Below are 14153 nucleotides of genomic sequence, written 5' to 3' on the forward strand. Positions count from 1 at the left end.
GCCAGATTGATGGGGTATAAATAATAAACTGTTGTTGCTAGATACCTGGAGATGCTGGGGATTGAATGAGACCTCTGCATGCAACACAGGTCCTCTACCCACTGAGCTAAGGCCCTTCCCCCACACCAGCAAGAAACCCAGGACAGAAGAGCACGTGTGAGACTTGGAACAGTTGACCAGGTAGAGCAAGTGGAGAATGAGCTCTCCAGGGGCTAGAAAGCCCCCTTAGGGGGCCTTTGACTGCTGGAAGGATCAGCTGCTTCAGGGAGCCACTCAGCCAGGAGCCCCTTAAAAACGTATTCTTAAACTGAATGTCCCTCAATGGACGATGCAGAGGTGTGTGTAAGCCTCTGGTTTCTTTGTGGATGGGATGATGCCTACTGTGCAAAGATATGAGTCATGTCAGTTGCTGACATACCATCTACTTGTATTTCCACCCTCTTTGCCTCTGACCTGCACCCACTATAGACATGTGGTGCCCATGATGGGATGTGGCTCTCAGAATAAAAAAGGATCCCCACCCGGATGTGATGGGTACAGGATTAGGCTAAGACCCAGGAAGGATGGTCTATACACCGAGGCTGAGGCTCTAGTCAGTTGACTGTGGGAAGACTGGGAATGGTGAAAGCAGACCCAATCCCTGTTCTCTTCCCTTGTTCTAGGCCTGGACCAAAAGGCACACCAAGTATGACACAGCCTCTTTCAGTTTCATAGTTTCACGAATTTGACACATTATCATTTATTTATTTGATGTGTTTATAAACCCCTCTCATTAACTGAGAAAAAGGCTTCTGGAGTGGTTTACAATGCTCATTAATGAAATGGTCTCTGCCCTCAGGTTTTACAAGCTAAAAGTCATGGCACAAAAGGAAAAAGGACTTGGAGGGGGATGAAAAATAGACAACTCAGGCACTAAGGCTTAGTTACAGAGTCTTTCTGTCAGCGAGTGGGGAAGCAAGCTCCCTGGAGCTTTGGGTCCCCTTGCAGATGGCAGACTCTGTGTGCTCCTCTTCAAGTTCTCCATGTGATTTATTGTCCCACAAGGGGCAATATTTGCACATTGTTTGTTGATCAGGTGCTGATGCAGTACATTTCCCCACAGATGAAAATCAAACAAACATCAATGGCCACATGCCAATTACTGTTGCCAGACTTACAAGTCAGGCTGGGTGCTTTTATTGCTTGTTTCCTCCAATGATGGAGCAGATAGCCTCTGGCCATTGCCCCTTGAGCCAAGAGTCCCTCCAAGCCTAGCTAATCCACCTAGTTGATGCCCCCAAATCCACCTCAGGCACCTCTCCATGCACTCACCAAACCTGTGAAAGAAGGTCCTGTCTGTGCATTAAGAAACTGCTCCAAGCCCTTCCTGGTGCAAATTATTAGCAATGAGAAGCATGTAGAGTACTGTATAATCGGGGCATCTGACAACTGCAGGCATGTCTTGCTATCAGGTTAGAGAACATAGGTCCTAGAATGGCAACATTCGGCTAGATTCTGTTATTGACTTTGGGCACCATGGCTTCCTTACAAAGCAGGGAGAGCAACCCGTTCTGAGTTCAGCCCTGGGCAGGGTCAACTGACAGGAGCTTTGAATGGGATTCTGCAGGGCACACAATGCAGGGTCAACAGCAGCTGAAGGTCTGCCTTTGAAGCCTCCTGTTCTTCAGGCGCTCAAATGAAGTCTGATGACCGATAAGAGAGCTGATGGAGTGATCCCGCCGTCATATTTCTGAACTGCAAAGGAAAAAATTTAAAGGGTAAAGGAAGCACACTTTAGTGCTCTTTAATGGCAGCTAAAAGACTCTGACATCAAAGGGAGTCCAAGGAAGTCGGCTAAATCTTTTCCATAATTATCACTTTTAATGCGTTGTTGTTGTTGTTGTTGTTGTTGTTGTTGTTGTTGTTGTTGTTGTTGTTGTTGTTATGCTGTCCTTATCCTGGCTATTTAGTCCTTGCTGTTTTGCTTTCATTGTTGTTTAATTGTTCTATTGCCATTTTTATGGGATTTGCCACTTTGGCCAGATATGGAGAAGAAAAACCAAGTAAATTTACTTATTTTCCATATTTTATATCCCACCTTTTTCTCCCAGGAGCTCAAATTGGTGTTTATAGCTCTCCCCCCCCCCCTGCACTGAATCTTCACAACCACCCTGTGAGGTTGGTTAGGCTGAAAGGCAGCGACTGACTCCAAGGTCACCCAGTGAGCTTCCTTGCTGAGTAAGGATTTGTTTGTTTTTTTTAATAATATTTTATTAGGTTTTATCAATAGAAAAGTTTAGAAAAATACAAAAACGAAAAAGATACAAAATTACAAAATACAAAAATACAGACATTAAACACAAAGAAAGAAAAAGAAAAAACACATATAAAAGAAAACAAAAATTCCCTCTTTCTTAATTTCTCATCTTTAGTTAACTTATTTTCCTGACTTCCTCACGTCTCCCATTTTTGTATCCCTTTTAAAAATTGGTTCAGCAAATTCATGTCCTATTAGTTTATCTATTATTAATCCCATCTTACATTTTACCTTGTTGCTAGAACCCCTTCAATTCATTTCAATGTCATCAGCATTCAAAAATTTTACAATATTTCTGCAAATAAGTTTTAAATTTCCTCCAATCTTCTTCCACCAACTCTTCTCCCTGGTCTCGGATTCTGCCAGTCATTTCCGCCATCTCCATATAGTCTATTAGTTGCATTTGCCATTCTTCCAAGGTGGGTAAGTCTTGTGTCTTCCAGTGCTTTGCAATGAGAATTCTTGCTGCTGCTGTAGCATACATAAAGAAAGTTCTATCCTTCTTTAACACCGATTGGCCAACTATGCCCAGGAGAAAGGCCTCTGGTTTCTTCGGGAAAGTATATTTAAATACCTTTTTCAGTTCATTATATATCATTTCCCAGAAAGCCTTGATCCTTGGGCACGTCCACCAAAGGTGAAAAAATGTACCTTCAATTTCTTTACATTTCCAACATTTATTATCGGGCAAGTGATATATTTTTGCAAGCTTGACTGGAGTCATGTACCACCTGTACATCATTTTCATAATATTCTCTCTTAGGGCATTACATGCCGTGAATTTAATCCCGGTGGTCCACAACTTCTCCCAGTCAGCAAGCATAATATTATATCCTATATCTTGTGCCCATTTTATCATCGCAGATTTTACCGTTTCTTCCTCAGTATTCCATTTCAGCAGCAGATTGTACATTCTTGATAGTATCTTAGCATTGGGTTCTAACAATTCTGTTTCTAACTTTGATTTTTCCACCTGGAAACCAATTTTTATATCCAAGTTATAAACCTCTCTTATTTGAAAATAGTGTAGCCAGTCTCGCACCTTCTCTTTTGAGTTTGCTGAGTAAGGATTTGAACCCTGGTGTTCCAGGTCCTGTCTGACACTCTAACCACTTAACCACATTTGTTAGTCTTCTGTTGGAGGGTTGGGCTCCCCTACTGGATAGTGGCCTGGTGTAAGATGTGTCTCAATAATAGTATTCCCCACCATATAAATATATGGTAATCATATTAAGAAATGCATGTTTGAATTAAAGGTGGCCTTGCAAAGGCAGGGACTATTGAACCAAAGAAGCCAACGTCACATAGGCCTGGGGGGGGGGGGGGAGAGAGAGTCTGCTTTGGCTACAAAATGTTGAATGCTTGGCTGCTTGAGCATCTTGGGAAGCAACACCACAGAATGGAGCAAAGATAAATGCATTTAAAACAAAAAACAAAACAAAAACCTCTAGATATATTAGGCATCCATTCGTAAAACGCTTTATGCAAATGGAATGAGCGGTTCCTCCTGGTACCAAATTTTCATTAGCTTGAGATCAGACAGATGCAATCAAAGTTTTCTTATAATTCATCCTCTGGGAAAGCGGGCATTGCTCCAACTGCTGACGAAGCCAATTTTATCTTTTCCAAAAGTAGCGCATTGGAGGGTAACTACTTACGGTCAGGACCTATGAGCAATGATATACTGAACTCTACTGCTAGGTTTGTTTATGGCCTTGGCTGCATTACTTCTGCAGTTGCTCCCTGATTCTAGTCAAAGGGGTTTCTGTGAAAGGGACAGAGCTGAAATAGTATTCTAACACTTGACATATTTTATCAGAGAGAGTGAGAGAAAATTGTGGAGTTGGAAGTGATCCTGAGGGTCATCTAGTCCAACCCCCTGAAACTGAAATTGAACTACTTTATTGTCACTTGTACAACTTGTATACAGTGAGATTACACGAGCACCCCCAACTCAGCTCTCTTAGTCTCAATTCCCCTCGTTTGCTGACGCACACCCACCAAACCCAAAAGTCAGTTGCCCTGTTGTTATCTTTTTATTCAGCAGCCTAACAGCCCACGAATAGAAGCTGTTTTTTACCCTGTTGGTGAGATTAATCATGCTTCTATATCTTCTGCCTGAGGGCAGGAGATCAAGAAATTGCCAGCCAGGATGTGAATCATCCCTGAGAATTTTCTTCACTCTCCTGAGGCAACGTTCTTCCGCTATTTCATCCAGCAGATTCACGGGACAGCCCATAATACCTGCAAAGCAGGACTATGCAGCTGTCTCATACGGGGATTGAACCTGCAACCTTGATGTTATCAGTGTGGGAACATTTATATAATTTAGCAGAGTTTAAACCATCCCGTTTGAGTTTATGCAGCGACAGGCGGGTTGCTAACTTGTTTGAGTCCTATCAACAATTATACCTTCCTGGTTGATAATCCCTTTCAGTCCCTCTTAAAGAAAACACACATGAATCTGAATCATATTAACATAAACTACTTTACTATCAGATTCATTCAGGTTGTCAACCTGAAGGCAGACTTAGGTTACATAACTGATAAACTATATACTAGATAGTAGTGAATCATGAGAAGACTACATCTGAGCAGTTACCGGTTAACACTCCTTGCAGCAACCGACCAACAGACAACCTGCCTGCCACACAGAGGCAGTTAGTCCTCTCAGAATGTTGACTTTGACTGACAGCATTATATCCCATGCTCTAACCGACTAGAACAATCCAGAAGGGCTGTAAGAATATCCTATGTAATGGCACATGACCTCCATATTACCATAGTGATGTACAATTGGTGGGTTTGGGTTCTTAGATTCAGTTCTCATGCCCAAGTTTTGGCAAAGGCCATCGCTCCGTGGTCGAGCATCTGTTCTGCATGCAGGAGGTGCCAGCCTTGCCCAATCCCTGGCATCTCCAGGTCAAGGCTGAGAGGAGAGTTCCCTGCCTGAAACTCTGGAGAGCCGCATGCAGTCAATATTGCAGACAACGCTGAGTTAGACGGACTCATGGTCTGATTCGTAGAAGGAAACTTTCTGTTTCCAATCACCAAAACAAGCTATTTGCTAGACTAACAGCCTGATCCTATACTTAATTACTTGAAAGTAATTTATGTATTATTTGATTATTGCATTTATATCCCACCTTTTCCTCCAAGCTCAAGGTGGCGTCCGTGGTTCTCACCCACCACATTTTATCCTCACAACCACCCTGTGAGGTTTAGCTGGAGGGGCAGTGACTGGCCCAAGGTCACCCAGTGCAATTCAGAGGTTCCCTTCCCTCCTGTGCTTACTTATTCTCTCATTATTTCCTCCCCCCCACCCATCCTGACTTTTATTCCCTTTGCTATCTCCATTTGAATTTGGAGTCTGACATCCTCCCAAGATGACCCCCCCCCCAGTTCTTGCATTCCCTGTTCCAAACACACTAAGTGGTTTTGCTCTCCCAACATACCAAATATTCCATTTGATTCCTCATTTTAAATTTTTTATCTAGACATTCGTCAGACTTGTTTCCACCAAAAATTATTGAGCTGAGAATATTAGTTCTGAAATTTGTAACCTAAGAAGATTTCCTACTGAAGACCCTTGTTCATCAGTTCTATATTTAAAAATCTCATCTAGGCATTCTCTAAGTTTTACTTTTTCTTAATTCTGTCAGCTCATACTGCTTCTAGCTATGAGTCTAAGGTTTAGCATTTTGGGTTGTTTTTACTCTTGTTTTTAAATGCTTTGTTTCTGTAAGTCACTTTGAGGTTACCTTTCTGTAAAAGTGACTAATAATAAATATGAATAATAACAAAAACTTTCAAGTAATGGGATGGGAGCGGCTTTTTTCTGAGCACTGCCCTGGACTCTTCCCTGTAAAACACACAGAATCAAGTATTTCCCTTTCAACAGGAAAACATGCACTTTGACACAACTGGGGTTTTTATTTCTGCCCACTTTCTCAAAGCTGAGAACTTAGTAAGGATTGGCTTCTCTTCTTATCCTCCATCTTTACAGGTGGCATCTTTGGTATGCTACGTGTGTAACTGAGTCATCAGAAAGCACAAGTAGAAGCAGGAGCAATGTCACCTTGCCTTGGACGGCAGCTATATAGCCAGAGGGCTTAAAAGTAGTGTCTAAGAAAGGGAGCTGGTGACTCAGGAAAGTTATCTCCCTCTCCCTATAAGATGCTGGAGATCTGCAGCCAAAGATCTGGCTATTTCAAAATGATATGTGAATTTTGGCCTTCCTCAGGGGAACCTTGGAAGATGACTTAGGCTGTCAGAAGAATGGTCCATCTTGCTCAGAATTGTGAGGGGGCAACATCTGGCCAGGGAGCCCAGCGGGACCTAAATTAGCACAATGTTGTCCTCCCTCCCACCTGCCTTATGCCTGAGGCGATATATGAAGTCAGGCTATAGAGCAAGTAAAGCTGCACCTCCTTGATGAAAGAAGGGTTTGCAGAGTACCTGAAACCACATTGGCAAAGGACGTGGAGTTTGCAAATACCACCCAATGGCTGATCAGTGTAGTTAGGCTCTCAGCAGAAAGTGCCTACTTCTACAGTTCTACAGTTTATGACTGTTTCATAATTTATGACAATTTAGAATTTAAATGTATTTTCATGTAATATTTGATACTTCCAGCTAATGAAGGTGAATACATCGAAACAGGGCCCTGTCCTGATTTCCAATCCATAACTTGACTTCTGCTCTATGATTGAAACTGAGTCTCCATCTGCAAGCTGATAAATTATAAGGATCAACATTATTGTTGAGTGAAAAAGAGAAAATCTTTGTAACGAATTATTGTGTTATACATATCTCTTTGAGTTTGAAATCTCTGTTAAGAGTTTGTAATCTCTATTATAATACATACTTGTGAATGGATTAGTTTTTGTTACTATTGACTATTGAATTGTGAGTAGGGACCACTCCCACTAGTGAAATTTACATTGGCCTGAGTTCTTGGTGTGCTTTTTTTCTCAGCAGAATGTTGAGTTCTACAGTTCTACAGTTCAGCAGGCTGCTTTACTGAGGAGGAGGTCTGGGCATGCTCAGAATGCAAGAATAATTCTAATTGGCTTGCAAAACTGCCAGGGCTTCAGAGTCAAAAGCCCACACAATTTGGGAGTGGGTTGGCTGGATTACCTATAACAGGGGTCTGCAACCCGCGGCTCCGGAGCCGCATGTGGCTCTTTTACACCTTTGCTGCGGCTCCGGGGCGGATACTAGTGAGGGGAGGAGGCGCATTGTGCGCCCCGACACTCCCCACTGTGGCGGGCGCTGTACTGGCTGTGACGTCGCATGGGGGTGGTGCGTGCGTTAGTCACGCACCGTCCCGACATCACATTCCCGCCCGCCCGCCCGTTACATTGTAAGGGGCATGTTCGCTGGTCACTGCATTGAAAGGGGGCATGTACGCTGGTCACTGTTTTGAAGGGGAGTGAAGAACACACACACACAAAAAGGTAACTTGTTAATTTAACGTTTATTTCTATGAGGAGGAGTAATTCTGAGGGGTCAAACAAAGAAATAATAAAAAAGTGACAAAAAAGTTATTTTTATAATGACGAGTTTTGTGGCTCCCAGTTTTTTTTTCTTCGGAAACGGGTCCAAGTGGGTCTTTTTATCTTAAAGGTTGCAGACCCCTGACCTATAAGGATGCAAATGGATATATATATAGATTTAAGCAAGTGTCTGGGGCTGCCCTAGCAGTTGCTATATGAATATGGTTTTCTGCCTGGAGATGTTTGGGTTTGGGAATAGTTTGGGGTTGGAATTGGCAGAAGTGGATGTAGCAGTTCAAGTGGAAGGTCAGGGGGTATGCAGGTAACAGGAAATCGTCTAGTTTTCTTTTTTATTTTGGGGAAAACTTTTAACTCCTCTCCCATTTAAGCTCCATGCCCAGGTGACCAGCCTCCCATTGGCAGCAACTGTATTGTACCCATGCCAGTTTCCCACATTTTTGTGGGGATGTTGTGACACTGAGGAAGCAGCCAAATAATGGCTGATTTAAAAAAAACCCCAACAGTTCCTTAGTTGTATCTCCAACCCAGAAGTTGGAGGTACTGAAGTCTGCATGGCAGCGTTTTCCAAACTGCATCGCAGGAACCTTTGGAGCAGCTCATGGACCAGCGATGGTGGAGAGCTTGTTGGCCACCACTGCAGATCTTCTCTGGCAAGGACAGGGGTGGGTTATCTTCTTCCTTTTATAGTATTCTTCACTGGTTTACACACTTTTATAGATTTTAATTAACCATTTCAAACATTAAAATAAAAGGTTCTTTTGAACCTTCGGACCTTCTTTCCTCCCTGCATTTTAAGCTGTATTTTAATTAACTGTTTGTTTGTTTGTTGTTGTTTTCTTCCTATTACAATTACTTTAATTCATATTTGGTGTTAGCCGCCCAGAGCCTGGCCCGAATATAAATAAAAAAATATTATTATTATTATTATTCATGGGTTCCATATTTAAGATTAATTTTTTTGCATCTTTTACCATTATCCATCTGTTATATATCCAGTTACCATACTTAATTCCACATTACAAGTGTCATTACATCGCTGTCAATGATTTTAACTGTTTACAGTGGTCTTTTAAATAAATTAAGAATTTACTCCAGTCTTTTAAAAAATACTTGATCTTCCTGGTTTCAGATCTTCCCGGTCTGTTTCACCATCTCCGCATACTCCATGAGTTTCGTCTGCCATTCTTCTTTTGCTGGTACTTCTTCCTTCCATCTCTGGGCTGGTAGCATTCTTGCTGCTGTCATTGCATACATAAAAAGTATTTTATCCTCTCTTGGTATCTCTTTTTATACCTAACAAAAAGGTTTCTGGTTTTTTAACAAAAGTATTTTTAAACATTTTCTTTAATTTATTATATATCATTTCCCAGAAAGCCTTTACCAGTGTACATGTCCACCACATATGGTAAAAAGTACCCTCCTTCACGTTGCATTTACAACACAGATTTGAACTCGTTTTGTACATTTTTGCAATTTTACTCTGTGTTAGATACCAACAATACATCATTTTCATATAGTTTTCTTTTAATGAACAGCATGCAGTAAATTTTATTTCGTTTCCATAACTTTTCCCAAGATGAAAGTTGGATATTATACCCAAATTCTCTAGCCCAGTGTATCATCACTGCCTTGACTTCTTCATCTTTTGTATACCATTCCAAAAGTAGTTTGTGCATTTTTGACAGCACTTTCACATTATTCACAGATCTATTTCAAATCTCAATCTCACTGTATGAAAACTTTTTGTCTACCTTAAAAAAATTGTTTAGTGATACTGTAACCAATCCATTAATAATTCTCTTATATCTTCAATTTTTCTCCATTTTAGCTGGTCTTCTGCCTCTATTAACAAATCTTTATAGGTGGCCCAATCCCCTCTCATATTTAATTTTTTAACTGAAATTGCTTCAGCGCCATCATGGTGTTCTCCATGCTAGTAAGTTTTTGTATCTATCCCACACCTCATAGATTGATTTTCTTCAGGAATCCTTTATGTGCTTTTGTTTTATCATACCATAAATATGCGTGCCGCCCAAACCTGTTATCATGACCTTCCAAATCTAATAGATTTGTATTTTTTAACAAAATCCATTCCTACAATTCCTACAATATAACTTCAAATCCGGCAAGAAGCAGCCCCCTCTTTCTTTAGAATCAATTAGTAATTTATATTTTATTCTTGGTTTCTTCCCCTGCCAGATCAAGTTGGATATTTTTTCCTGCCATTCTCTGGTGTGTCCCATCCCACTTATCAGGGGTATAGATTGAAATAAAAATAGCATCCTTGGTAGCACATTCATTTTTAGAGCAGATATTCTTCCGCAAAATGATAGTTTCATCCTTGCCCGCACTTCCAGATCTCTCTTAACTTCTTTCAGGTATGTAATCATCCTTAAATATATTTCTGTTTGCAGCAGTTAACCATGCCCCTAAAGATTTAATCTGTCTTTCTACATGCATTTCTGTGGTCTGTGGGAACAGGTGTGGCTTTTCTTCCAGGGACCACGGCCAGCCCTCCTCGGCTAAAGGCGGCAGGCCGAGGAGCCCCCGGGCCTGGCTTGAGGACCAAGGCGGGCCATCCGGACACGGACTGGCAGCGTCTCTCCAGAACTTCGGGCAGGAGACTCTGCCCCGCCCGCCGGCCCCGAAATGTCCAGTTCCCCCTTGGCGGCTTACTCTCGAGTAGACGCGGCTGGAGCTGGAGGGGGCGGGGCGTCTCTCCAGGCCCCTCCTCGGCCGGGGGCGGGGGGAGCGGCGGCGGCGGCGGCGCTGCAGCACCTGCCCGGCCGGCGCGGAGGCTGAGCGGCGCCTGGCGGGGAAGGAGGCGCTGGAGGCGGAGGCGGCGCTGCCGCCGGGCTAAGCGGAGCCTGGACCGGCCATGCCGCCCGCCGATGAGGGGCCCGGCGGCCATGGGCCAGGGCGGCGGGCGGCGGCGACGAGGGCGGCGCGGCTCCCCCGCGCGCTGCGCTCCGGGCCGGCGGGGCGGCGGGCTGGGCTGAGCCGCCCTCGGTAGCGCCGCCGCCGGGCCGGGGAGATGCCTGGGGCCGGGCGAAGGAGCGCCAGCGCCGCCCCGCTGAGGATGATGCCGCCGCCCGTGGCGGGGGGTCCGCGCTCGCTGAGCCTCTCCCGCCTGCGCGAGTACCGCACCCGCTCGCGGATCATGCTGGCCCTCGGCGTCACCCAGATGGTCCTCGGCTGCCTCATCGTGGCCGTCAGCTTCGCCGCCCTGGCGCTCACCACCTCGGCCCGCGTGCGGCACTCCTGCCCCTTCTGGGCCGGCTTCTCGGTAAGGCCTTGCTCCGCGGGGCGGGAGGCGGGCCCGGAAAGGTCCTTTGCCCTCGGGCAGCGGGCGAGTCCTGCGGCGCGCTTCCCTCCGAGGAGAGCCTCCAGGCTCCGGAGCAGTCTACCTCTGGCGAGGGACACGGGGAGGGAGGCTGCTTCCCCACGGGGAAGGCTGCTCCGTCTCCCAGCCGCGCTTTGCCAGAGGAGGCACATATGGGGAGCTCCTGAACATCAGGAGGGCATGGGCCCCCCGTCCCTGTTCTGGGCTCCTTGGTGGCATCTAGTTGTGGGAAGCAGGTGTTTCACGAGGTTGATCTTTAGTTTAATACAGAAAGCGCTCCTTAGGTGACACGGCTCAGGGCAGTTTTCTCATCCCCTTTAAACCCCTGTCCTAACACATATCCTTCAGATCTGGCTCTCCTAATGATTTTGTCGAATTTCCAAATGGATTGGGATTTTGTGGTGTTTATTTTTTAATTTTAGATTGCACTTTTTTATTTTAAAAATTCCCCTCACATGCCCTCTGAGATCTTCCTACCCTACCCCCTGTGAGGGTGGGGTGTGCCTTCTTGTTGAGAAACGCACTCTCAGGGGATGCCAGCTAGAGACCTCTGGGTTCCACCAGGTGCTTCTGCTGCTGCCGCCTTCTGAAGAAGGGTTCAGGGTAACTGGATTCAAAATGTATTCTCTGAACTTGGTTTTGCACCCACTTCGTACTGCATCCTGGGCAAGGGCACTGGGATAATTCGGTAGCAGCGATATTACACCTCTCCTCAGAAGTTCATTTAATTTGACAAAGACCTTGCGTTTACAGAATTCATAGCATAAAAAAATAGACGTTAGCCTTGCTGAAATGAATCATTGTTTTATTTTCGTGCATTGGACTGAGGTGTTACCTTCTCTTTGTTCTGTTTTCTTGGAGTATCATTTATTTAAGAACTAGGAAGAGTCAAGCAGGTAAGAGTCAGCAGGGTAAAATCCTTGCTAGCCTGCAGATAAAAAGATTGTGAGCTCCCACTTGAAGGTCCTGTCCTGAGAGAAGGAGGTGCCCATCTGTGCACCCCAGTTCAGCTGAAAGGACTTTCGAAGCACCTTTAATAGATGGGCTTAAGTCCAAAGGACTTAATTTAACTAAATGGGGCTGTTACACTGGAGGAGGAGCTCCAGATTTGACCAGTGTCAGGGGACAAAGCCCTTGTAAGGGGATTGTATTTTGTGAGTGGTCACTGTGCTTATTTTACATACAGAGCAGTTTTACATGAATTGCTTGTATTTTTGCATTTCATTGCTGTCTAACTCCCATCTTTTACAATTCTTCTATACCCCTGTATGTATTATTTATTTATTTATTATTGCGTTAAAATCCCACCTTCTTTTGCCCAAGGAGCTCAAGGTAGCATACATGGGTCTCTTCCTCCTCCTCATTTAATCCCCACAACAAGGTAAGTCAGGCTGAGAGGCGGGTCTGGCTCAGTGTCACCCTGTGAGCTTCATGACCAAGTGGTAATTTGAACCCTGGCCTCCCATATCCTAGTCTGCCACTCTAACCACTACACCACACTGGCTGGCTGCCTGTCCACGTAAAGCTTATGCCATCGTAACTGTTAGCCTGCAATCCAAATGGCAGGTACCTGAGTGTGAGCCCCATTGACTCAAACAGGACTTACTTCTAAGTAGACATGGTTAGGACTGTTAATTTTTTAAATTTATTTTTTTAATGCAAATTTGTTGCAGGAAGAAATTTGTTGCAGAAAGGTACCACAAGGGTCTTTGTCATTTTTGCTGCAAAGCAGGTCAAACAGTTACACCACTAGAGAGAATTCCTCATTTATCCACCTTCCCTTTTTTAGATTGCTCATGTTAGGATCCTGGAGATTTTGTTTTCTTTTAAACAAAAAGTTTGAATTACCACTTTCAAGTAGGAAGTGTCCATAGGACGGGATTCCTACAGTACTGGCAAAAGGAGGGAATGTGTTGCTTCACTTCTGTGGATAGACTGAAGTAGTTTGAAGAGGTTTGCAGAATAAACTGCCCAGAGTGAATGGATTGTCCTCTGAGCCTAAGCATGACTTGAGTTGCAATTTCTACTGCTGAGGATCATATTTTTTATTAATCTGTTAAGAAATTGCCCAAGAGAAGCAGATATTCACTACTGCTTTGCTTTCATGCTCTTTTCAGCAAACAGAAGGCAACTTTGAAAAAATGAAGCTAGATCACTCAGTATTTGTAGGATTCCTTAAAAGGACCATCTCTTAGCTTGCTTGGTGTTAATCTAGTCTGTTATTAAAAGTTTCCTAATGGCAAAGCCCTAAGTGTGTGCCTCATTTCATTATCTAAATATAGCAAATATTAGAGAGGACTGTTTTATTTAATTTTTCGTCCAGTGAAGATGAGGAGAGGGTAGCGCTAGGGAAATCAAAATGTTTGAGATATGATGGAGTTAATGTTGGAAGGAAAAATGACTTTATTTGCAAATCAAGTTTTGCTTTTATTCTGATCCCCCACCCGCTATGGATTCCATTTCTGTCTCTTGCTTTTTTCCTTGTCCCATGCACCTTTCTGTGTTCATTGCAGAGTAATGGATTGAGTAATCAAGTTCCATTCTGGAGCCTTCAGTGCTGCAAAAACATGGGCATGCAGCTGAAGGCAGGCTGAGGGCCCAGAAGTTTAACTCAGAACTTCGACCCATCAGCACCCACTTAAACTGGCATAATTGAGTTGGAAACTGGTTTACACCTTGGCCTTTGGGAAGTTGCCATCCTGTGAGGGTTGGGGCAGCAGTGTAACAAAGAGACTGAACTCTTGACCCAGAAAGTCCCCAATTTCAGCCTCAGCAACCCCTCCCAATCTGCAATATGAGGGTTGGGGAAAATAATACTAAGCAATCTTACATGGTTTACAGCTAGGTAGTGTCCCAATGAACCACAGTTAACATTAACTATAGTTTAAAGGGTCTTGGTGGACCACAAGCTGAACGTGAGTCAACAGTGTGATGCAGCAGCCAAAAAAGCTAATGCTATTCTAGGCTGCATCAAGAGAAGTCTAGTGTCCAGATC

At 44.0% G+C, this 14153-nt stretch overlaps 1 protein-coding gene and 1 long non-coding RNA gene across 3 annotated transcripts in view; one reads left to right on the forward strand and one right to left on the reverse strand.

Moving 5' to 3' along the window:
• Positions 1–737: 737 nt before the first annotated feature.
• LOC308573600 lies at positions 738–11088 on the reverse strand. Its single transcript, XR_014002128.1, has 3 exons — positions 10963–11088; positions 8926–9053; positions 738–1734 (listed from the first exon to the last, which is right to left on the reverse strand). It is a non-coding gene; the product is annotated as an uncharacterized lncRNA (long non-coding RNA).
• Positions 10883–14153, forward strand: part of ENTREP2 (endosomal transmembrane epsin interactor 2) — a 214368-nt gene continuing 211097 nt past the window's right edge. The window contains exon 1 of one of the 2 annotated variants that reach the window (XM_081170598.1): positions 10883–11101. In XM_081170598.1, the coding sequence (XP_081026724.1) occupies positions 10895–11101 (207 nt within the window). In that variant the 5' untranslated portion in view covers positions 10883–10894. The remainder of the gene's footprint in view (positions 11102–14153) is intronic. The other variant, XM_081170597.1, reaches the window with a different exon arrangement.

The sequence above is a fragment of the Podarcis bocagei genome (assembly GCF_964188305.1).
Source record: "Podarcis bocagei genome assembly, chromosome: 14".
In the NCBI taxonomy this organism is placed as follows: domain Eukaryota; kingdom Metazoa; phylum Chordata; class Lepidosauria; order Squamata; family Lacertidae; genus Podarcis; species Podarcis bocagei.